The sequence below is a fragment of the Onychomys torridus genome, chromosome 9 (genome assembly GCF_903995425.1).
Source record: "Onychomys torridus chromosome 9, mOncTor1.1, whole genome shotgun sequence".
Lineage (NCBI taxonomy): Eukaryota > Metazoa > Chordata > Mammalia > Rodentia > Cricetidae > Onychomys > Onychomys torridus.
This window is the reverse complement of record NC_050451.1, coordinates 111,898,596-111,925,535: the sequence shown is the minus strand read 5'-3', so window position 1 is coordinate 111,925,535 and position 26,940 is coordinate 111,898,596. Positions and strand designations below refer to the sequence as shown.

General features: G+C 37.2%; 1 protein-coding gene across 1 annotated transcript in view; it reads right to left on the bottom strand.

Annotated features, from left to right (window-relative positions):
• The window catches only part of Itgbl1 (integrin subunit beta like 1), a 305,701-nt gene that overhangs the window by 10,623 nt on the left and 268,138 nt on the right, over window positions 1-26,940 (bottom strand). The window contains exons 9-10 of the mRNA XM_036198544.1: window positions 22,537-22,653; window positions 22,184-22,244 (exon numbers count right to left, since the gene is read on the bottom strand). Coding sequence (XP_036054437.1) covers window positions 22,184-22,244; window positions 22,537-22,653 — 178 coding nt within the window. The remainder of the gene's footprint in view (window positions 1-22,183; window positions 22,245-22,536; window positions 22,654-26,940) is intronic.

The window sequence follows — 26,940 nt, the reverse complement described above, 5'->3', positions numbered from 1 at the left end:
TTTTTAATTTGGTAACAAGGAAAACTGCATAATTCTCTAGTCTTCAATCCTCATCAGAGATTCAAGAAGGATAAAATATGACTTGAGTAAACAGGAAGTGCAGAGTAAACAACTTCCAAAACTATAGAAATGACAGAGACACCTGGCTGCCTACACAGTCACCTCAAGGTTCCTTTACAACACTGGGCCATCTGTCTTTGGCCTACAGGCCTAGAGTATCTGAGAGAGTTTTCTGTAAAGCAGAAATTTTTGAAGAATTGTCCTACCTTGTCTTGGCAAAGTTTGTCAGTCACCTTCTTTTGTGTACTATTTGTCCATTTTGGACAACATTCTGTCAGCAATTGAGGAAAGGGTAGTTTCTTGCCCAGTGATTTAGTCTGCCATAATAAAAGTATACTCTATATGGAAGTTCTTTGATACTCATCATCCTTTTTTAAAGTATTGGTGCTGCCAGGAGCATCCATGTCTCACTGTTGTGAAAAGCCTTATTTTTTTTTCTTATACTCACAGTTAACAATTCATTACAACAAAATGACACAGCTTAAATTAAAATGTAAACAGCTCCATATGTCTTCCCTACTGAATACAGCAGAGGTAGGTTGAACATATTTTAAGCAAATTCAAATGACAGAATAAAATGATGAAGTCTGGAGGAATGGATCAGTGGTCAAGAGTACTGACTGTTCTTCCAGAGGACACAATTGAATTGAAAAGCCTTATGTTATTAAAACATCTTAAATACCATATTCTGTAGGTCTCTGAAGTGTTTGAAAACCTTCTATTTATTTAAAATATGCATCTGTTTAACCCTGACTACAAGTTTGATTATTATAGATAAATAACTACTAACCTGTCTTTCTTAATTATGCATTATATTTTAAAATGAGCTGTACAGGTATAACACCTTACACAAAAGTAGAAACATATATAGAGTATGTTCTAACAAAAATAACCCTAAATTTGTATCAATATACAAAAATCCATTCCAATGTACAATATTTGTGATTAATAGTTGCTTTTTAGTTTTAATGTAGATTTAATAATCTACCCTTTTATCTTATCATTTATGTATCCTCCCTTTTCTTTTCATAACAAGATCCCTGAATCTAATCTTAGCTTAGTTTCATCCATGACCATGACCAATAACAACTTATAACCCCCCCCCCCCCCAACACACACACACAACTGATAAACATCCTTTGAACGACCAGAAACCACCCATCCCATCTCTTTGGAATGTGGATATCATGATCTCTAGACTGCTTCCCGTTGTCTGGTGGTGACAGCATCTTTAGGGGGCTCTGAGAAAATTGGGGTAATGAACAAATCTGGGGAGAGTTAGCTGTATTTTGGGGGAGGGGTTAAATCTCTACAAATGATGGGAAAGCACAGAGCTTATCTAAAGTCTTGGCTGAATAGACTGTGAGACTGGACTGTCTCAACTAGCAGCTTTGAAGCTGTTCTGAATGCAGTCATTTAAGGAAACTATAACAGAGGCTTTCTGGAAAGCTGGTTCACCTGGGCTACTTATCTTCATTGGTATCTGGTCCTTTTGCTTTAAAAATACACAAACTTTTAAAGCTAACATACATATCTTGCATTAACTCAAGTATAGAATATGAAGTGTACACAAATCAGATAAAGATGATTTTCTGTTTTTTTGTTTGGGCAGGCAAAAGGTATCTGTCAACTTTATAAGTCTATTTGGTCTATATGACCAAACCTCTATTCATGCCTTATGAAATGATGTTATGCAATAATAAGTCATGAGAATTCTGTAGCCAACAAGATTTATCATGTCTCATCAAGTCTTAGAGCTGTTTCCATGCAGAGGGATCAGCAAACACATCACCTGTCTTTTAGTATTTCCTGGCTTTGTCCCTCATACCTGGACCTAAGATCCCCAGGAGGTCTCCCTTTGTCAAATTTGATCTCAATAAACTTTGAAGGAATCCATAGATTTTTGTTTCCTATGTAAACAAAAGCACAACCTCTCCCCCAACACAACACAATGTCCAACTTCCATTCTGAAGCCAAGACATCCCTAAAGTATATAGGCTGGTTTAATTCAGCAGTACCTTCCACAATCCAGTGTCTCTCAGCACCTGTCTTTCTCTCCTCATTAGCATTCAAAAATTCAAAATTAACAAAGCACCATGTAAGGTCTAAACTTCCTGTATTATAATATTTTCTATCGTTAGATGGCTTATTTTTTCAAATTACTTTACCTCTCTTTAAAGATTTTATTATTTTTAAACTTTTTTTATGATTGTGTGAGTATAGACTCATTTCCTTTCTCTCTCTCTCTCTCTCTCTCTTTCTTTCTTTCTTTCTTTCTTTCTTTCTTTCTTTCTTTTCTTTTCTTTTCTTTTTTCTTAGCACCTAAGCCCTTTTAAGCATACTGTACCTTTTTACAGATTTTTTTGTTTTGTCTCTGGACCTGGCTTTCTTTGTGTATTCAATGTTCTCTGATCACCTGAGCCAAGCCCTAAAGGACCAATGTGTCCACTGTGTGGTTTTGCCACTCCTTTGTAAGCTGTGATGTAGATGTATCCGGCTTGTTAAATAAAAAACACAGAACCGATTGCAGAGTTAAAAACCAAGAGGTCAGAGCAAAAGCGGAAAACCTTACCCTTCACTGCTTCTGCCGTTCTTCCTCTCCGCAAGAGACCTACTTCTGGGCGTCCTGTCTATTTAAAGACTTTCTGTTCTGTTTTCTCATTGGTTGTAAACCCAGCCACATGACCTCCTCGTCACTGCCTGTTTGTACAGACCTCCAGGTCTTCTATGGTTGGTATTGAGATTAAAGGCATGTCTGCCATGCTGGCTGTGTCCTTGAACACACAGAGATCCGCCTAGCTCTGCCTCCCAAGTGCTGGGATTAAAGGCGTGCCCCACTACTGCTCAGCTTCTGCTCTGGCTTGCTCTGACCTCAAGGCAACTTTATTGACATACAAATAAAATCACATTTCAATACAAATAAAATATCACTATATTTCCCCTTTTCTATTTTAATAAAAAGAAAAAAGGAAAAAGTTATAACTAATATAAGAAAAACTATATACAAAAGTACAATAACTATATATATACCATATATACAAACAATAAATACCTAAACAATGTCTAGTCCATTTGTATTTGACAAATTCAGAGAAAATAATTCCATTATCTATCCTATTTTGGTAAGTCCAGAATGTACCTGATTCACTTTTTATCCTAACTTACATAGCTAACAGAACTGTCTTATAACGTCTTTCAAATTTATACACTTACAGCTCTTAGTGAGTTTTTCTGAAATCCTTAACAAAGATAATTATAACTATAACTAACTGATCTTCAACTCCCTTGGAGACCCAAGAAGGAAATAATACTACCTAAAAAAAATAAAAACAAGAAGTGCATGCAAGCAGCTTCCAAAAAAAAAAATGTGAGTTGACAGAAACAACCAGCTGCCTGGACAGTCACCTGAGGTTTCTCCGCAGTGTTGGGGCATCATCTTCAGCCTATAGGCTTAGCGTATCTGACAGACTCTTTTGTGAACTAGGATGTATACAAGGTCAACAGTTTGACCTCACATTTGGTGAGAGCAGTCCATGTACCAGAAACACCTGAATTCCATTAGTGTCATGTCCTGATTCAGGATTTTAAATTCTGGAAATTATTGATGTCTTTTCAATTCAGCTGTCCCATTTTTCTTGGCTGTGTATATATGGCTTCATCTTGGTATCCTGTTCTTCTCCACATCTCTCTATTAAACGCCAGTCTACTATTGAGAGAGGTGAGCTTAGTTATTCTTCAAGAATAACTGTTTCATCTGCTGTTCCATTGCATATCAGAAACCATTGGCCCACTCCCTGTTCAGCTGCCTTCGAAGAAAAGGGCACGGTACCTTTTACAGATTGCAAAGGTCACTCACTTCAGGGATGGTGCCATATTGTCCTGGCTTCAGAAGATGCCTTTTGTTAAAGCCACAACCACACTTGTTTTGGCAAGAATTGATAGTCCTTGGTTTCATGTCCTGTCTGTCCTGTTTGTCAGCAGTTGATTCGAGGATACTTTGTTGTCCAGTGGCTGACTTTTGCCACAATGAAAGTTAGCTCCATATGCAGTTTCTTCAATGCCCATATTTTCTCTGAAGTAGATTGGTACTGCCAGGAGCCGTCATGTCTCATAGTCATAGCAAAAAAGAAAAATACTTAAGTTATTAAAACATTTTAAATGCCATATTCTGTAGATCAAAACTTACCTGGAAGTGTAAAGTATATAAGGTTGAGAGACACAAAAGCTTAGGTTGTTTATCTAAGATGTTTTAAGGTCTAAAAAGCTATTTTTAGGATGGTAATACAAGTTATGATAGAGATTGGCTTAGGTATAAACTTTGGACTCACTAGAATAGGATGCATAATACAGTGTTTTCTCTGAATTTGCCAAATATACATAGACTGGACATTGTAAATGTAATCCTTACTTGATAATTGCTCTTATTATAGAAAGTTTTATTGTGTTAGAGTTAAAACCTTTCCTTTTTGTTTAAACAAAAAGGGGGAAATGTTACAGAATATTTCTTTACACTGTGTGAAGATGTGTCACTTTAGTTTAATAAAGAGCTGAATGGCCAACAACTAGGCAGGAAGAAGTTAGGTGGAACTTCTGGGGATGCAGAGAACTCTGCAAAGAAGAAAGGTGGGGATGCCAGCAGATTTGGAGCATGTCAGACATGCCGTATTGAAGAGAGGAAATGAAGCCACAGTGTAGAACATAAATTAATATATGAGATAATTAAGTTATAAGAACTACTTAGAAAAAAATCTAAGTTAAGCCCAAGCCTTCATAACTAATAAGAAATCACGCCATTATTTGCAGGCTGGCAGTCATGATGAGAAAGTTTACTACACCTCACTGTCTTTCTTTAATCATCTTTACTTATTTGTTTATAGTCTTCCTTGACAATTAATCAAACTATGGAATTTCTGTGTCTCTGTCTCTGTCTCTGTCTCTGTCTCTCTCTCTCTCTCTCTCTCTCTCTCTCTCTGTGTGGGGTGTGTGTGAGTGTGTGTGTGTGTGTGTGTGTGTGTGTGTGTGTGTGTATGTGTGTGCTGTGCCTGAAAAAGCTGGAAAAGTAATCTGTGAAGTGGTGAAAACAGAATCTGGTCCCCTAGAAGAGTAACAAGTGCTTTAAACCGGTGAGCCATTGCTCCATCACCTATACCGTACATTACTTTTTGAGACAGAATTTCCCTCAGACCCAGGAGAATGTTGACTTGGATAGTCTGCTGGCCTGGATGCCATAGGGATCCTTCTTTCTTTACCTTTTAAGAAATGATATATGCCACTGTCCCTGCCTTTGATGTAGGGTTTAGAGATCAGACACAGGTTATCATGTTTTTGCTGCAAGTGCTTCACCAGCAGAGCTATGTCCCCAACCCAAATCATGAGATTTCTGTTGACTATAAAGATGTCACGAATGTGCCTTTAGGTACAAAAATCTCCTGAGGCCCTATTCCTGTGATTCCCTACTTGATTTTCTGTTACCATGGTAATTAGAACCTTCTTACTCTCCCTACATAATTTTCTTTCCAAAAGTGATCCTTTAGTATTTTCCATTTCTTTTAAATGCACAACTGTTCTAATCACTCAGTTCAAAATGTTTTGAATATGATTGAATATCTTTAATTCCTTTCATAAATGGAGCTGTCAAGCCTGTTAGTAGTACCTACAACATAACATAAAACTTTGAGATAACTCCCTACCAGGTTTCACATTCTTGCTCAGATTACCCTAGCCCATACTTCTCATATCACAGCTTTTCTGCTAGTGCTGTATGATTCCCTGTTCAACCAAGAGGTCCTTTGTGTGCTTTAGATTCCTAAAAATCAGAGCTCTAAGCTACTTTTCTAATCTTACTCTGCCTCTCCTCCCTTTAACCTCACTGACCCAAATTTCCTATGCATTTCTCACACTTGGAGTAGGAATTCCTTTCTCTCTCAATATATACTGCCTAATCTAAAAATCTCAGCAAATGATTGACTACACTTTCATAAAGAATTCTCTGAAGTCTGCAAGTAGATCTCATTTAATATAATATAAAATTTGTATGTTAGGAAAAAGCACCATATTTGCCATTTATTAGCTCGTTTGTCACATCCTTTTACAAAATAAAATTGGCAACTCTACCAGACAGTCATCAAAATGCATCAGCATTTAAATTTTGGTTTGTCATTTATATGCAACTTCCCTTAGTTCAAATATTAATCAATTTTGAAAGCATATTCTTTATGCGACTAGAATTCAGTCATCAATTCAAGAAATGTATGCACTGGGCATTATAATAACAGTGAGAAATATAGTAGAATAAAGCAGGCTTTGGCCCTTTTTCATGGCATTTACAGTCTGCTAGGAGTAAACACCAGTCACAGCAAATCTACACTTGGGCTACTGGACCTTAAGAAAGCTATTGCTACTCCACAGAGAGAACAGGGTAAACAAGGGTTCTCAGAGAAATATTCAGCAAACCAGGCATGAGAAGGAGCCAGGCAGTCAATGTTCTAGGAACAGAGCCTAGACAATCCTTGGGACAAGAAAGAGCTGGGTACGTTTCAGGCAGTGAAGGCCAACTGTTTGAAGAAAAATGACTAAAGAATTAATCAAATGGGAATGAAGTTCATAGTATGTTTTTATTATTTTTGGTAAAGAATTCAAATCTGTCCTGAGAGGAATGGAAAAATGACAGAAGACATTAGGCCAGCTGACAGCTGATGTGGCATAATTAACAACTTGCAACTTCACTTAAGTAACAGAGTGGGGTTGGATGTATTGGGGCATGTGAGTTTGGAGAAAGTAGAAGTCTACTGATGATCAGGTCTAAGTGTAAATAAGGAGAAAAAACTGTTTGATTTCTGTCTTGATGGTAGAATGTGGGCCTATGGGATAAACTGTGAGGCTGGAGGTAACATGTATGGGAAAAACAAAACCAGAATAAAAATGCACTTTATCAAATGAAGTTATAGGAGGTTTAAGGAAGAAGATGGCTCTTTGTTGAATCTCCTGAGTTTATGGACACTGAAATACAAAATCAGATAACCAGCTGCACTCAGCTTGGAGCTCAGAGAACAGACTAGATCTGGTACCTGGCAAACTCATGCTGAAGTTTACAGTATGAGTTTTAGAAGTGAATGAGCCTACCCAGGGGGAGTAAGTTCTGACACACTTTAAGTTTTAAGGCAAGGATACAAAAAGAAAAGCCAGACAAGGAGTAAAATTCAGCAAAGGAGGAAAACACCATAACAAAAAAAGGGTGTCTTAGAAATGAAGCCTACTGAGCACAATGTTACTGAAAATTTGAGTTTAAAAAAAAAAAAAAAAGAAAGCATACAAGCAGACAATTAGTTTCAAGTCAACTTTTCTCTAACAAGCATTACTGCATCATCACTGAAAGTTATAGAGTAAAGCAGCCAGGGCCAGCAGAACTCTGAAGAAATAATCTGTACTGAGAACAATCTCACTGCTAGTGGTAGAAATAGCAGTGATGTCACCTTCATAGGATAGAACATTATAGGATTATCTCTAGAGTTTGAGTTTAATGAACTATTTCCAAGACTGTGACCCTGCCTTTGCTTGGCTTCCTTAGTCTTTGAACAGATGACCAACTTTTCACAGGCAAAACCCCAACCCCATTCTTCTTGTCCTGAAAATTTACCTTGTCTCATTGTCTTCCCTTCCCTCACACCAAAACATCCACTAAGCATGTTCGACAATTCATTGTGTAGTGTGGTACTCACCATAGGTGGGTATTTACATTTAGTTAACCTACATAATACTTCTAAAAATTAGTTTCTTAATGTTGTTAAGCATAGGAAAATTACTCAATAGCCACATAGATAGGTTGGTATTATAAATAATTCAGATATAGGAAACTTCTGTCAACTGTGTAAGATCTCTTGAATGTGTCGACTGCAGATAATGACCTTTCCCAATGCAACTCAATTTGCCAACTCTGTTAGACTGTTCCTTAAACCATCGTGATTATGTTCTAATAAGTCATTTTATCTTTTATTGATTAGATTAAACACTACACATCACTTGTCCAATATCATCCTCCCTTTCTTAATATTAAGAGAACCCTCAATATCTTTTGTTTGCTTCAGAGAGGTGAAATCTGTCCAACTTAGTGAGTACCTTATCTACAATGGTCATATGATCTGGCTCTAATAAATGATACATAAAAGAAAATCTCTTGGTGAAGTTTCTAGGAAACTTGTTCCTTAAGGGGAATGAGACAAACAGGCAGCACGCATCCCTATTATTTTTTATCTTTTCCTTCTCTTTTCTTTTTCCCCCGATGATGGACACATTAAAGGCTGTCTATGAGAATGAGAATATAACTCATGCTCTGAGAACAGAGCACAAGTAAATACAGAAAAGGTTTAGGACATGGGTGGGACTCTGACACCCACCTCCCATCCATTTGTGGAGTGCCACCATACAGAATTACAGTGTCAACATCTTTGTCTAAGCACAGTCTCCAGTGATATGCGATTTTAAGATGTAACTGGTGTCACTCCCATAACTGTTATGCTGTTCATCTTAGGAAGCCTTCCTCTTCTTCAGAATAAGAACCCAGCAGTTCCTGGCTTTGCTGAATTTGTAATTGCAGACTGTATGATCTCCTTCAAATTGCATCCATGAGCTGGAGAAGTCCCAGAAGAAATGGGAACTGATTGTGTAATTAAGAGGTGGCTCTTCATTATCTTTTCTTGCTTCTTAAATTGGACCCCTGGGCAGCTATTCTAGGAGCAAAGGGTGATGAAAAAAATAAGCAGTCTATTTCTCATTCTCACTCTGGGTATAGGGCATGCAGGAGAGAAGCCTCTGATTAAGCTTATACTCACTAAAATAGTTACACACATGTGAACCAGCATCTGAATATATTCTCTTTATGGAATCTGAAATTTTGCATTGCTGAAAATGAACATCTTAGGAACTATCAGTCAGACGAAGCATTTTTAAAGAGTGACTTATTTGAAAAGAAATCTATGCCAATTATCAGTTATATCCATTTTATTTGTTAAAAAATATTTGAAGAAAATCTACATACCCTGTATGGTGATGAAACATGAATCACTCACAAGCTAAATAAATGAAGAAAATCCCTACTTCACACTGATTTTCTTTTTGCCATTTTTATGACTCTTTGTGAGGTTTCAATTTTAGTTTAATCGAAACTGAACCATTGAAAATTATGAAATTAGTTACATTCACCTTTGAGTACAATTGATAAATTATCTTAACCTGCCAGAGTGTGTTTAGTCATCTTTAGTTTTATTGTTAGGAGGATCGATTAACAATGTTGTCTCTTGGTTTTTACCTGCTTGCTGATTAAGTAGACATGTGGATGTTTGAGATTTACATATTTGTTGGCTAATATTCTCAAACAGTCCCTGCTTTGAGTTAGAGGCTATATTTAGTTTTCTGGCCAAACCCTGAATATGCAGAGTTCTAGAAAAAAAAAATGTCAAAGTGAACTCATGGATCAGTCTGGTGGTAAATTGAGCAAATGATCCAAACTCAAAAATTTCAATTTATTCTATGAGCCCAACCTAGAAGAATAGTGTCCAAATGTTTCATACTTAAGTGAGAGGTCTGGGGAGCTAGACCAGAGCCATGACAGGTTTCTAATAGATCTGCTAGGGAACAGGCCTTAGTTTCAGTTTACTGGAACTGGCTGGAGCTGAGCTAGCCACAACTCAGGGGCAACCAATCAACAGGTGCCTCACAGCCTTCTGCTGACTCAGCAGAACACACACACACACACACACACACACACACACACACACACACCCCGCAAGGCTTCTGCTAGCTAAAGAAAGCTTTTCCTACCCTGCATCTGGAAAGTCCCTAACCACTAGAGCCTTCCACCAATCAGCTCCCAGATTAATCTTTCCTTCACCAATGAGCACCAGATTAATCCCTCCCCCCATGAATTTCCCTAACTTCGCTTAAAAGGAGCTTTCATATTTCCCTTTGGGGTCACCATTTGCCACTCAAACATGTTGGAAATAATAAATGCTCTTGTTGATTGCTTATATGACTGATGGTCTTTTTGGGGGGCTTCTCTTGGACCCTAACACCTAGTGATAGTATACCCACCACTGGCTGGCTGTCACAGGAAGAACACTATCTTCCTAGTTAACTTTAACTTTCAACTGGACACAGCCTACAGTCACCTGAGAAGGGAGTCTCAAATAAGTGATTATCTCCATCAGACTGTCCCATGGGCATGTCTATGGGGGTTGTGTTGATTTTTAACTGATGTACGAGGTACTAGCTGTATAATCAATGCAATTTAATGTACTGGAGAATTTGGACATTCACTAATCATATTACCAAAATATTTCAATAGGGCTAATGGACTTAGATTTGAAGAGTTTTCCCTCTTAAAGGAAACCTAGAAAGAAATACAATAAAATGTCATTAGATATTATTTTGAGTGATATGCTATTAATGAATTTCATTTTTGTCTTTGCTGTGTTCTTTAGTTAAGTGTTTCAAAGGAAAATGCTCATTTAAAAATAATTTTTCATATCCCATTATTTGTTGGAAAAATGAAATATACAGGCAACAGATGGAACCAAAATATGATATAAAGTGAGGTAACCCAGGATCAGAAAGATAAATACTACGGTTTATTTTTTTTATGTTGTTAGCTTTTAACTTTTATGTAAGTGTATTTTGTGAAAGTGAGTGTGGGTATAGGCTCAGAAACAACTAGAAAGGCATCCACAAGAGGGGAAAGATGTTATTTAGGGGATGATTGGGGAATAATAAAATAATGCATATGGAGTAAGAAAAAAAGTAAAGGAAAAAGAAGTAGAAATACTGAGGGTGAAGGGATGAAACAGAGTGGATCAAAACAAACTATGTATGAAAATGTTTAAGGAATTTTGTTACTTTGCATTATGCTTAAAAAATTAATAAAAAACATTCTTTAGTCTGTTAAAAAAGCAATATCTAAGACAATGTATAACAAGTAGAGGCAAAATAATTTTTATTATAAATAATACCTGACTAGAGAGCACCTAATAAAGCATTTCCAAAGACAGATTCAAAGTCAACTAAGAATGAATTAAAGTTGCAAGAAAATGTGGCTGGAAGGGTGGCTCGGCAGTTAAGAGCACTCACTGCTCTTGCAGAGAGGCCCTAGGTTTGGTTCACAGCACCCATGTCAAGCAGCTCATAACAATCTGCTACTCTGGCCCAGAGGAATCTGATGCTCTCTTCTAGTAGCTGTGGGTACCTTGGTACAAATGCATATCCTTAGGCATACTCACTATGCATAAAATAAAATGAATAAATATTTTTAGAAGACACCATAAAATGAAATATCCCTCCTCAAAATAACAAATATGTTTTAATCTCTATGATTTTTCTTAGCTTTCTCAAAACTGGATGCTTTCACATAAAATACCACAATCCAAATATTAGCAGCTGTAAATCCAATCCAAGTCACTGCCACTCAGAGAATTCTATGCTCCAAAATTAGTAAAGGCTTTTATTTTCTCTTTAATGTATCTGTGTTTCCCTGAACTTCTAATTTATTTGAAGGATATTCTTTTATGCTAAGTTTGAAAATACCTTGAATTGGTTGAGAGATGAAGGGAAAGGGGGAGAAGACAGGAAGGAAGTTTGACTATATCCATATTCACAACACTCCACTGAGTCATGTGTCTTGTGGAGGCATTGCACATAGAAGAAAAGTAAAATAGTTTCCTGAAGGAGGTTGTTTGTAACAAGGACTTGTGCCATTATTCAGAAGAATTCAAGAGGATAAGAAGCAGAATGTCAGGTAAAGGGACAGAATCATGATATATCCTAGCTTCTCCATTCCAGTTAACCTTGAATAAAGAACTCATCTTTTTAATAAAGAGACAACTGGAAAATGTAAAGCATAAGCTCCTCCTCCATCTAACATGGAAAAGAACCCAGGAGACAATGGAGTTTACCCTAGCTCTCACTGATACTTGAATCAGGAACATTTGTAAATATTGCTTATCCTCTGGAATTACAACTCTTTTCAGGTTCAATTAAATATTCAGATTCTTGTTTCAAACCAGGCTCCTTTTAAGAAGAGATCTTCAGTGCACAGATATTGATGCTTCTATCTCAGAAGACAAACTCCACCTTTGTAGGAGCCCAAGTCTCATTCTATGAATCCTCAGACATAGTTTTAGGTACCCCTCATGCAGAACTTGCATGTTGTTAGTTATAAAAATCATGAGAATTTGTGACTTCCTTATGGACTGCCTGCTTTATTACCAAAATTGCTTTAGATTTAAACATCTTCCACATTGGAAGTTCTCTTGTATTTTAAGAATAGCTGAGAAATAGAAGAAAACCATGATATTAACACAGCAAAGGCTCATATAATTTCATCCATAAAGCAATAATCAGAAAATAGAGGAATTAAAACAGCAGCATTTTTATTCACCACCTTAATGAAATCAGGTAGAAAGCACCATTCACCTTTCCAGTGGCATTTAAAATTAAGTATAGCTGATTGTCATTAATCCTAGATTTGTATTTGCAGATTCATTTATTTCTAAATTTATTTGCAGCTCCAATCTCACTACTCACAGAATGAAGACAGCATATATGTAGAACAATGGAAAACACTGTGGTTCAGATTCATATTCCTGGCTAGGGTAAAAAAAAAAAAAAATGGTCCACCCCGGTACTCTCATCTGGACCAGAGGTGAGTGCCTGAGTTATGGTCAGAAAGGCAACTGCGCCTGGGTCCCACCGCTGGACAAAGGCCACCCCAGGAGGTCCTGACCAACTTGGCCCCAGTTTCCTGCCAATCGGTGGGCCCTGCAGGAAGGCTCCCCTTTTCCAAGACTGCAGGCAGATACTGCAGTCTCCACACCCTGCCCCCACACCCATCTGCTGGAGACCCCAACCACTTCCTGAGAATCAGAGACCAGCCCTAAGCTTCCATCCTGCCCTGGAACTCCCATCTGGACAAGAGGAGCTCCCATCTGGACAAAATAAGGAGACCCCAGGGACTTCCCGAGACTCAGAGTCCATCCCCCCAGCTCCTATCTGGCCAGCACTCTCATCCGGACCAGGGCTCCCATCTGTCCCAGAGCTTCCATCTGGACCAGAGAGAGGCTCCCTAAATCTGTCAACTCTCTCTGGACCAAATACACTGATAAGACCAAGAACAAACACAAGAGAAGATGGGCAGACATCAAGGCAGAAGTACATATAACAAAATAAAGAGCAATACAGCATCACCAGAACCTAGCCCTTCTCCAACAGCAGACCTGAACATCACGGATTGGAAGAAGAAGAAAACAACCTTATAAGTAACATCATGAAGAGACTAGAGCCTTATATAGAAGAAATCAAAAATAGAGGAACAGACAAACAAAAAAGTGGGAAGAATGCTATAAAAAACTAGAGAAAAGGACAATTAAAGCAGAAGAAAACAATAAGTCCCTGAAAGGAAATCATGAAAAAGCAAGGGAGACAATCCAAGACCTGAAGAGGGAAATCGAAAAAAGGAAGAAGACACTAGCAGAAGGAATTTTGGATATAGAAAATCTGAGTAAACAAACAGGAACTTCAGATGCAAGTATAACCAACAGAATGCAAGAAATGGAAGAGAGGATCTCTGGTGTTGAAGATACATTAGAAGAAATAGATTCATCAGTCAAAGAAAACACTAAAACCAACAAAGTCATGACCCAAAATGTCCAAGAAATTTGGGACACCATGAAAACACCAAAGCTACGAATAATAGGGATAGAGGAAGGAGAAGAATACCAACTCAAAGGCACAGAAAATATATTTAACAAAATCATAGAAGAAAACTTTCCCAACTTAAAGAAGGAAATGCCTATGAAGATACAAGAAGCCTATAGAACACCAAACAGACTAGACCTGCCTAAAAAGTCCCCTCGCCACATAATAATTAAACAACTAAATGTACAGAATAAAGAAAGAATATTAAGGGCAGCAAAGGAAAAAGGCCAAGTGACTTATAAAGGCAAACCCATCAGAATAACACCCGAATTCTCAATGGAGACTTTGAAAGCCAGAAGGACCTGGACAGATATAATGCAGACACTAAGAGACCATGGATGCCAGCCTAGACTAATATACCCAGCAAAACTTTCAATCATCATAAATGGAGTAAACAAAACCTGCCAAGACAAAACGAGATTTAAACAATACTTGTCCACAAACTCAGCCTTACAGAAAGCACTAGAAGGAAAATTCCAACTTAAGGAAGGCAGATACACCCATGAAAACATAGGCAATAGATAACACCACAGCAGTAAACCCCAAAGAAAAGAGGTACACACACACTAACACCAAAAAATAAAAATAACAACAGGAATGAACAATCACTAGTCATTAATATCGCTTAATATCAATGGACTTAATTCACCTATAAAAAGACACAGACTAACAGAATGGATATGAAAACAGGACCCAACTTTCTGCTACATACAAGAAACACACCTTAAATTCAAAGACAGACACTTCCTAAGAATAAAAGGCTGGGAAAAGACTTTCCAATCAAATGGTCTTAAGAAGCAAGCTGGTGTAGCCATCCTAATATCCAGCACAATAGACTTCAAACTAAAATCAATCAAAAGAGATGATGAAGGACATTACATACTCATTGCAGCAAAGATCCACCAAGATGAAGACTGAATTCTGAACATTTATGCCCCAAACACAAGGGCACCCACATATGTAAAAGAAACATTACTAAAGCTTAAATCACATATAAAACCCCACACATTAATAGTGGGAGACTTCAACACTCCACTTTCACCTCTGGACAGATCGGCCAAATTGAAACTTAACAGAGACACAATGGACTTAACTGATGTTATGGCTCAAATGGACTTAATCGATATCTACAGAACATTCCACTCGAACAAAAAAGAATATACCTTCTTCTCAGCACCCCATGGAACCTTCTCTAAAATCGACCACATACTTGGCCACAAAGCAAATCTCAACAGATACAAAACAATTGGAATAACCTCCTGTGTTCTATCAGACCACCATGGTTTAAAGTTAGATTTCAACAACAGAAAAAAACTACAGAAATCCTACAAACTCATGGAAACTGAATAATGCTCAACTGAATCACCAATGGGTTAAGGAAGAAATAAAGAAAGAAATTAAAGACTTCCTAAAGATCAATGAAAATGAATACACCACATACCCAAACTTATGGGATACTATGAAAGCAGTGCTAAGAGGGAAATTCATAGCACTGAATGCCCACATAAAGAAGCTGTAGAAATCTCACACTAGTGATTTGACAGCACACCTGAAAGCCCTTGAACAGGAAGAAGCAAAGTCTCCCAGGAGGAACAGACGCCAGGAAATTATCAAATTGAGAGCTGAAATCAATAAAATAGAAATAAAGAGAACAATACAAAGGATTAATGAAACAAAGAGTTGGTTCTTTGAGAAGATCAGCAAGATAGACAAGCCCTTATCCAAACTAACCAAAAGACAGAGAGAGAGCATCCACTTTAACAAAATCAGAAATGAAAAGGGGGACATAACAACAGAAAATGAGGAAATGAAGAGAATCATCAGGTCATACTTGAAAAACCTCTACTCCACAAAACTGGAAAATCTAAAAGAAATGGATAATTTTCTGGAGAGGTACCACATACCTAAGTTAAATCAAGACCAGATAAACCATTAAAATGGTCCAATAGCCCCTAGGGAAATAGAATCAGTCATTAAAGTCTCCCAACCAAAAAAAGCCTAGGACCAGATGGTTTCACTGCAGAATTCTACCAGATCTTCAAAGAAGACTTAATACCAATACTCTTTAAATTGTTCCACACAATAGAAGCAGAAGGTATATTACCAAACTCCTTCTATGAGGCTACAATTACCCTGATTCCTAAACCAAACAAAGATGCAACAAAGAAAGAGAACTACACACCGATCTCCCTCATGAACATTGATGCAAAAATAATCAATAAAATTCTGGCAAACAGACTCCAAGAACACATCAAAACAATTATCCACCATATCAAGTAGGCTTCATCCCAGGGATGCAAGGATGGTTCAACATATGAAAGTCCATCAGTGTAATACACCATATAAACAAACTCAAAAAAAAAATAAATAAAAACACATGATCATCTCACTAGATGCAGAAAAGGCATTTGACAAAATCCAACACCCCTTCATGATAAAGGTCTTGGAGCGATTAGGAATATAGGGAACATACCTAAGCACAATAAAGGCAATCTACAGCAAGCCAACAGCCAACATCAAATTAAATGGAGAGAAACTCAAAGCAATACCACTAAAATCAGGAACAAGGCAAGGCTATCCCCTCTCCCCCTATTTATTCAATATAGTACTTGAAGTTCTAGCCAGAGCTATAAGAAAACATAAAGAGATTAAGGGGATACAAATTGGAAAGGAAGAAGTCAAGCTCTCCCTATTTGCAAATGACATCTTTGTATACATGAGTGACTTCCAAAAATTCAACCAAGGAACTCATACAGCTAATAAAATCCTTCAGCAACACTGCAGGATACAAGATCAACTCAAAAAAATCAGTAGCCCTCCTATATACAGTAGACAAATAGGCTGAGAAGGAAATCAGAGATACATCACCCTTTACAATAGCCACAAATGATATAAAATACCTTGGGGTTACACTAACTAAGCATGTGAAGGAACTATATGACAAGAACTTTAAGTCCCTGAAAAAAGAAATTGAAGAAGATGTCAGAAAATAGAAAGGTCTCCCATGCTCATGGATAGGCAGGATTAACATAGTAAAAATGGCGATCTTATCAAAAGCAATCTACAGATTCAACACAATCCCCATCAAATTACCAACACAATTCTTCACAGATCTGGAAAGAATAATACTCAAATTCATATGGAAAAACAAAAAACTTAGGATAGCCAAAAGAATACTATACAATAAAAGAACCTCTGGAGGCATCACAATCCCAGACCTCAAGCTCTACTATAGAGCTACTGTAATAAAAACAGCTTGGTCCTGGCATAAAAACCGACATGTGGACCAATGGAATCAAATTGAAGACCCTGACATTAACCTGCACACCTATGAACATATACTTTTTGACAAAGAAGCCAAAAATGTACAATGGAAAAAAGAAAGCATCTTCAACAAATGGTGCTGGCATAACTGGATATCAATGTGTAGAAGGCTGCAAATAGATTCATATCTGTCACCGTGCACAAAACTTAAATCCAAGTGGATCAAAGACCTCAACATAAATCCAGAAACTCTGAACCTGATAGTAGAGAAAGTAGGAAGTACTCTTGAACGCATTGGCACTGGAGATCACTTTCTAAATATAACACCAGTAGCACAAACACTGAGAGAAACAATCAATCAATGGGACCTGTTGAAACTGAGAAGCTTTTGTAGAGCAAAGGACATGGTCAACAAGACAAAGTGACAGCCTACAGAATGGGAAAAGGTCTTCACCAACCCCATATCTGACAGAGGGCTGATATCCAGAATATATAAGGAACTCAAGAAACTAGACATTAAAATACCCAACAGTCCAATTAAGAAATGGGCTATGGAACTAAACAGAGAATTCTTCACAGAGTAAGCTCAAATGGCTGAAAGACATTTAAGGAATTGCTCAACATCTGTAATTACCTGGGAAATGCAAATCAAAACGACTCTGAGATACCACCTTACACCTGTCAGAATGGCTAAGATCAAAAGCACAGAAAACAGCTTATGCTGGAGAGAATGTGGAGCAAGGGGAACTCTCCTCCACTACTGATGGGAAATGCAAGCTTGTACAGCCACTTTGCAAATCAATATGATGCTTCCTTAGAAAATTGGGAATCCATCTCCCTCAAGACCCAGCTATAACACTCTTGGGCATATACCCAAGCAATGCTCAATCATACCACAAGGGCATTTGCTCAGCTATGTTTGTATCAGCTTTGTAATAGCCGGAACCTGGAAACAACCTAGATGCCCTTCAACTGAAGAATGGATAAAGAAAATATGGTACATATACACAATGGAGTACTACTCAGCAGAGAAAAACAATGACATCATGAGGTTTGCAGGCAAATGGATGGATCTAGAAAAAATCATCCTGAGTGAGGTAACCCAGACTCAGAAGGACAAACACGGTATGTATTCACTCATAGGAGGATATTAGATGTAAAACAAAGATGACTAGACTGCTACACAACTCCAGGGAGACTACCTATAAAACAGGACCCTAGGAAATACCCAAGGATCACCCAATGACAGAAAAATGGATGAGATCTACATGAACAACCTGGACGACAGTGGGAGTAATGAAGGGCAAGATTTGAGGGAAAGAAAGCTTAGGGGAGCAGAAGATCCCAGCTGGATCAAGAACAGAAAGGGAGAATGAGGAATAACAGACCATGAGAAATGAAGACCACATGAGAACAGGAATAGGCAGAGTGCTTGAGAGGTCACCAGAAATCCACAATGATACATCCTCTGTAGACTGCTGGCAATGTTCGAGAGAAAGCCTGATCTGACCTAGTCCGGTGATCAGATGGCCAAATACCCTAATTGTTGTGCTGGAACTCTCGTCCAATAACTGATGGAAGTGAATGCAGAGATCCTCAGCCAGGCCCCAGGTGGAGCTCCAGGTGTCCAACTGTTGAGAAAGAGGAGGGTCTGCAAGAGCGTGAATTGTTGAATCCAAGATTGCAAAAAGCACAGGGACAAATAGCCAAATGAATGGAAGCACATGAATTATGAACCAAAGTCTGTGGAGCCCTCAGCTGGATCAGGCCCTCTGATAAGTGAGACAATTGAATAGCTTGATCTGCTTGGGAAGCACTCAGTCTGTGGGACCAGGATCTGTCCTTAGTGCATGAGCTGACTGTTTGAAACCTTGGGCTTACACAGGGACACTTTGCTCAGTCTGGAAGGAGGTGATAGGACCTGCCTGTACTAAATCCACCAGGTGTAAATGAGGTGCCTTGATCCTGGAGGACATGGGAATGGATGGGAGGGACTGGGGGGAAGTTGGAGGTGGGGACAGGAGGGGTAGGACAGGGGAACCCATGGCTGATGTATAAAATTTAAAACACATAATAATAAAGAAAAAAAACTATGTTTTCCTTCATTTTTATCTTTCAAATTCTAAACAAGTATTTCCTACCTGGTCACTTCAATGCTACATTTTGTTCTTTTTTTTGTTCCCATTTTGATGATTCAATGGCTGGCACTATATTGAAAAGCTTTCTTGTTTTTGTGAGTACAAGAAGGCCATGATATGTCTTATACAAAATTATATATGTTAGGTGGGGTTTGATCAGACATGATCAGGTCTTGAGTTCAATATTAATAAATCAATTATGTTTAAAGTATGTTTGAACAAAATAAAACAAAATTATGCATTGAGCAGTCATTTAAAATATTATCACCAAAAGCAGGACTCTAATCTCGCATTTCTCTTGGGTCTAATGACTCTGCACTTATTAATTTAGTGTTCATAATGGTCTTCTAGAACATAAGTAACACAAATACGAAGGATTGAGTGTATATTGGCCTTTATTATTGGGGAATATTATTAGACAGAACACTATGGATGACTTATAAGTTATAGGTAGTATTTCTGGCTTTTTATTCTTACTTATAATATGACCAGGGCATGGTGAGAAGATCCCTCCCAGCAGGAACTGTCCCTAACTGAGCACTAAATCTCAATGGTATGCATACAGATGTGGAATATATTTGCCCTGGGGGCAAGACTGTAGCAGGGAACCAGGCTCTGAACTGTGAGCTGGGCTGCTCATAGATGAATGATAAAGAATCAGGTGTTGTTACCTATTTAAACCACATTTAAATTTTTCAAGACATCATTTAAACATCAAAGTAAATTTTAATAATAAAAACATAATATTTTCAAGAGGAACTTCTAAGACTTATTTTATGTACAAACCTGAGTACTCAGAGATTATTTGATCAATACAATGCTTATAATACGTATCAAAATATGAAATTAGATGAGTATGCAGTTTCTTAGTCAATAAAGTTCTAGAAAAATGGACTAAGAATTAAATTTGATGATAATGACTAAATATGTTCTTGCTATCTGTTTATGGTTTCTTCAGCACTGGCAGGGAGAATATTGTGGTAGCTATAATAGATACCCACTGATATTCTTTCATCCTTATTGCTTTGTTCCACTACCTGAAGGTTTTTGTCAGACATGGGAGCTGATCACACACTTGTGAGTCATGCTGATATAGCAAGGAAATAAATGCCTAGAAGTGGGCACTAGGGAATGACTGATAGATATATGAGAATTTTGTTTTGCATGATTTTAGAACTTCATCTCTTGTGCTGGAATGAAGTTCTAATTGAACTTACATGTACTTCTAATCACACAGTTGCTGTGGATATTGCTCTGTGTAAATAAAATGCTGATTGGCCAGTACCCAGGCAGGAAGTATAGGTGGGACAAGCAGAGAAGAGAATTCGGGGAACAGGAAGGCAGAGGGAGAGAGCTGCCAGCTGCCACCATGACAAGCGAGATGTAAGGTATAGGTAAGCTACGAGCCATGTGGCAAGTTATAGATTAATAGAAATGGGTTAATTTAAGATAAAAGTAGATAACAAGAAGCCTGCCACGGCCATACAGTTTATAAGTAATATAAGCGTCTGAGTGTTTATTTTATCTGTGGGTTGTGGGACCATGGGGGCTTGGTGGCACCTGGAGAGAAGCTCTCCAGCTAGACATAGTTTTTTTTTTTTTTTTTTTAACAAATGCCTTTCCTTTCCTAATACATCTTCCAGTTCTCACTGCCTTTTCCAATAAACAACATCCCAATCTATATCTCAGAACATGATTTTTATAGGTCTCTTACAAAAAGTTCTAAGCTCTGGGCCAACTCAGTTTCTCATTGCACATGGAAGAATTCCTGCTCAAGGTTATACATGGGCATTTTACTAATTAGGGTCATGGAAATCTGTTCTCTGAGGGACAAAGTCAGCTTCATGCAGACGGACAATACAAAAGTGTGTTCACATCTAATTCTGAGAACCTTTCAAGCAAAATCCTTCCACGAGATGTCTCACAGGTAAACAGTCTATTTTCATTTTTGATAAAGATGTTTATGGAGGAAAATATACAAGTTAATATCCATAGAGATTTAATAAATTTCTACCAAATTAAACACTTAAAATAAGATACCCAATTATGCTGGTCAAGAAAGATCATGTTAGATAAACACTGGATGCCAGAGAGGAAAAGAAAAGCAAACAATACAAGGCCATTATGAGAAGATCCCTCCCTGCAGACACCATCCCTAACTGAGCAACAAGACTAAGGTAATAAAAATAGAAAGGTACATATTGGACTTTCCAGATCCCCACTAAGCTTCATCTATATACTGTTTTCATAACTAAATGGTAACACAATAATAATAATCTCCTTAGATAACTCTGGCAACTAGCAACTAATATTAATGAACTAATATTAACCCAATCTAAAAGCAATATGACAATATGAAAACAATTTGATGCCACTCAAGGAGCTCCACAGAGTAAGGAAAGATCTGTGAATTGAGTGTGGAGGCTTAAGTCCTGGTCTGTCACTTGTGAGTTATTGAATGCTAACTGTCAACTTCCCTCCAATTCCCACCATTTAAATGAAGAAAGTAGAAATTCTGTTTTAGGGTAACTTCCATGATTATAGCACAAGAAACCACCAGAAACAGTGGTTACTTCAAACAACTTTCCTCCGTGGTTCAAATTGTAAGTGACTCAAAGTATACTACAGAGCAAGGTACACAAGAAGGTAAATACAAACTTATAAAGATAGACAGTCTGAGAAGAGAGCTACCAGATGAAGGTCAAAAGATACAAGCAACATCAGTCTTATTAATATAAAGTATTTCAAGATTGACAGAACTAGAATAATTCAGATACATATTCCTTCTGGATACTGCTCATGTCAGCATTCCATCCCTCGAACTTTCATCTTCTCATTTTACTTTGCAGATTCCCCTTGTGTTGCCTTTTTCTTTATCTGGATAATTGATTATTTTTCGGGGGGGGGTGGCTTTTAGAATCCAAAAGCAAGGCAAAAATACTGAGTTTCTATCTCTTCTAATTCTGTAGTTCAACTTGGACTATAATTTTACAGTTTCTTCCCCAAGTTTCTGGGTGACACTGCTTTCTTCCATTAGTGTTTCTGAATGAAATAATAGAAATATGACCAAATGTCAGAATGCATGGAAACATTTTATTTGCCACCAACTAGCATAGAACTTAGAAACTGATTTAGATTAGACAGTTTTTTCACATATCCCCAAGGCAAGATTTCTTGCTTATAAAAGTGGCAATAAAGCTATATTCCTTTTAGATAAAATGGTATATTTCTTAACTTCCTTTGAACAGAAATTTTAAATGGGATAAACAATAAAAAAGTGGCAGGCAAAATAATCTGCATGCAGAAGATATAAGGCTGACAGATTGGTTACCACCTCCGCAGACCACACCCTCCAGGTCTTCACAGCTTCGGTCATCACACTCGCAGGTCTTTCCATACACCCTGCTGTCCCCTGGAGGATAACAAGTGCATCTGCCACATTCACATTTGCCTACAAGGTATCCAAAGAGAGCAGGGTTAGGAGTGTCAGTCTCAGAAGGGTCTTCAAAGAAACAAGCATGTTCAAAACTCAAATCTCCTGAAGTATCCAATGAATGCTTTTTCCACCTTCTCTAAACAGCCTGAAGATCAAACACAAATGCTAAGAAACCTGGGACGGCAAAGGACAGTGGCTGGCTCAGAAGTTGGCCACACTTGTTAGGCTTCTTTTGTTTCAATTAACTGTGAGGGATAATTCCATGATGAAACTATTTAATACTTAATTGAGTTTGAATGTACTTCAAATTAAAATGATTAAAAATGATTGCAACAAAGTATTATATATTTAATATATGATCAGTATATATTTCACCTAATTTAACATAATTTGGTTATTTAAAAATTCCTTTAATTGGATGTGGACCTTTTCATGAGAAAAAAAATCATGTTTATATTTTTGTTTGTTAACTTAATGATTATTTGTGGCCAATTCCCTAGTTCATAAAATTCTTTTAATATGGAACAAACATTAAAACCCATTACCTCCAAAGTTGTATTGTATTTAGCCTAAAACCTCAAAGCACAAAAATTTTATAGAATGAGTTTAGCTTATGTTTAGGGAAGATCTCAGCTAGTGAGATGATATTTGCTATCATTATTTCTTCAGTTGTACCTAGATGTCAAACACTGATTCCTTTTATTGTCTCATTTTGTTTATACCTTCTTGACAAGAAAAGAAAATCATTGAAGTTAAGTAGTTGTTCATGGTGAACCAACTAGTTAATATCAGAATCAAATTCACATCCATTTTCACTAACTTTAAAGTTTATTCACCTATCTATTAATTTATATCTTAATATAGCATCATGAGACCACATGAGCAGAAATTTCCTTTTGTCTGAAAAATGAAACAGTTTGCCAGAAATTCATCTGAGTGACAGTGCTTCAAGACATCTGTTACTCCTAGTCATTAGTCCAACCATCATAATTACACTCCCACTGACATGATCCTATGATGCTTCAGAGCTGCCCCTGTAAATGCTGTTACCGCACTTGTATCTTGTTAAAGAAATTTGGCATTGGTGATGATGGAGGGAAGAAAAATAGTATTTAGAGTCATACAGTCTCAGAGCTGAAATTACAGATGATCTAATGCAGTGATTCAGTCTCTCTGGCAGGAAGGATGGGGCCAGTGTCCCCTTAGAATACTATGAATAATGAGATACTTTCAATCCCAGTGGTTTTTTTTTTTTTTTTTTTTTTTTTTTTTTTTCTGGCTTTTGAACAACTCTTTCTACTTGAGGATAGCTCCAACTTCAACAACAGAGAAGGGTCTCTTCCTGAATGACAGTCCTTCGTCTTGGCCCTTGTGGCCAGAATGGAGAATGGAGATACAGAAAACCTCTGGCTAGAGTTTTGATTCTCAAGGATGAAAGCAAAGGTTTAGGTTCCTAGAAGAAACAGAGCTCAGCACAGATCACAGCACCAGCAATTTCTATCCTGGATGTTACTGCCTTCCCAGGCTGTTGCAGAGACTGATGATTCAAGTAAATTCTAACCCAGAACTCTTTATAAAATACCTTTTGTCCCATCAATGACACACATAGTCAATGGAGGCTGTACACTGAAGACACAGAGATCACTAGTGTACCTTACTTTTTCCTACTCTTGTACTTTCTACCATCGCCTCTGTAGAATTCCACCAGTGGCAAGAAGTCAGTGGAAATATGAGCTCTATGAAACCATCTTTCCTTTTTTAAAAATTTTTGTTCTTTGTTTGTTTTGTTTTGTTTTTGAGACAAGGTTTCTCTGTGTAGCTTTGCGACTTTCCTGGAACTCACTCTGTAGCCCAGGCTGGCCTCGAACTCACAAGAGTTCCACCTACCTCTGCCTTCCATCTGAGTGGTGGGATTAAAGTCATGTGCCACCATTGCCCAGCCAAAAACATCTTTTTACTCAAGCTTGGTTACACAGCAGAATTGCTCCTTGTCTCTCATCTATTATCACTTCACTACTAAAGCACCAAGTAGAATTTTATACTAGATAATTAGTGCCTAAATCCTATCAAAACAGCGAGATCTTCCCAGTCCAAACTACCAGTGAGTTTTTGATCCTGTTGGGAGTTAGAAGAGATCTCAGCTACCAAAGTAGAAAGATAATGATATGTCACTTTATTGTCTTAAATGAAAAAGAAGTTGAATTTAATCTACTTTTATTTAAGAAATTACATAATTTTATGTATTGTTCTAAATTTTTGAAGATACGAATGTGGCTTCACAAATTACTATAAAAGGAGAATGATAACATATATGTATAGTGCTAATACATTCTATTTTGTGATATATGGTCAATGAAAATCAATTCTCCTTTCTTATCTCTATCCAGAAATGTCCCTTCTGTCTTTCTTGATGTTTTCATTCTAACTCTCTCTTTATTCTTGGCATTTTATTCTACTTCTATCTTTATTCTTTCTTAGTCTCTCATTCTTGATATTTTCTTTCTTTTCTGTCTTTTTTTGCCTTACAGCTTATATACCCAGCAAAGTCTTTCAAGCAATATAAAAATTAAAATATGTGGTTACATTCTATTTTTCAAGAGAATGATTACAATGAATACAAGTAAAAACAGCATGCTATCCATATCCTTTATATGATTACACATTTTACATATTACAGATGAAAAACAAGTTATCCCCAAGAGCCCATGTATATTCCGACCCAAGCAACTTGTTATAGATTAACAGAGGGTAAGCAAGCAAGTTATTTTTCTCAGTCAGTTCTTTTACTGGCAGGCTGCATACTGCTGTTACAAAGAAAGAACCAATCACTTTATTATTTATCTTGAAAAGTAATCTTATATGGAATCTTAAAGGAATCACAAATCTAAACTTGGGCTGGAGAGATGACTCAGCCATTAAAGGCTGGGTTCACAAACCTAAACTTCTATACAAGAAAAAACAGTCAGTGGGCTTTACTTTAAATCTTTAGTGTGTGTACTCACTCATCAATAGTATTACAGATCAGGAGACTGAGGGCAGAAATGAATACAAGGAATTAATCATTTTCTTTGATCACTAGCAAATTCTATAAAGGAAAGTATGTTAACTAGTAACAATTTGGCTGCTTTATATTTTTGACCATAACCTAATTAATCTATAACTCAACTATGCATTCTTGTGAACTTTAGATGATTTTTTAGGGTTTTTTCATCTTAAAGCTATTATCAAAATATCTGATCTAACCTGTTTTAAGGCTTTGTTTCAGCTATTATGCACTCAGAAACCTGTGAATATATCTCCCAACATTGATTAAAAGAATTTAAGCTAGCTAGGCTACTGGAATTCAATTGTTTTTCTTAATCATTAACCTAAGCCACAGTCTATATGGCTCTTCAATAGACACTCGCGTGTCCTATCTGTGTGACGCTTCCATGTTTATCTTCTTCAGCCTCTACTTTTTCAGATAGGGGCAACATTTTATTCTACTTTTACCTATGCTATTTTTTCCACTAAACTAACCTCTATCATAATCCATTACTATGTTTATTAAAAACACTGAATCATCAAAATCCTGTTTAAACTAACACTATTATTGTATAAAATCATTGTTTCAGTTAACCACTACAGCTAAGGAAGAAAACATCTTCATAATAATCCATGGGTAAAAATGTTCAGTAGAACAGTATATAAACACACTACATTTCAGGCAGTGGGGGTCTCCTCACACCCATTCACACCATGCCAGATACCAGAAAAAGATGGCAGCAGCAAACATGTAAAGGCACAGCAAATGCAAAAGACATTCTGGAGTCTGTGGTCTCAGGACTTTGCCTATCTGAGATTTACCCATCAGGGATTTCCCTCCTGGTGGGCTGACACCTCCAACTTTCATTGCCATCTGCTGCTCCTCTGACATGGCCACCAGCAGGCATCATAATTGCTAAGCTGTCTTTCTAGGGTACAGTACCTTAAAAACCTTCAAAGCAAGAAGTCGCCTGTAAAATCACACATACAGTTTGATGTTATCTTTTCCAAATAAACAAGTCTGAACAGTGCAAACTTAAGAACATAGACTTAGGAGGAAAACTTGAAGGAAACCACACATGTGATTACTGTGAAGGAAAGAAGATCATTTTCACAGAGGAAGAAGTATGCTCCTAGGGAGCAGAGGGAAGAGACTCACTAGCATGGAGGTACTATTTATTTCTAGACCTAAGTATATAATTATAATAATTCACAATGCCTTAAGTAAATATCATATATCTAAGGGGCTTAAGATGTCATTTTAAAATTTAAAATATT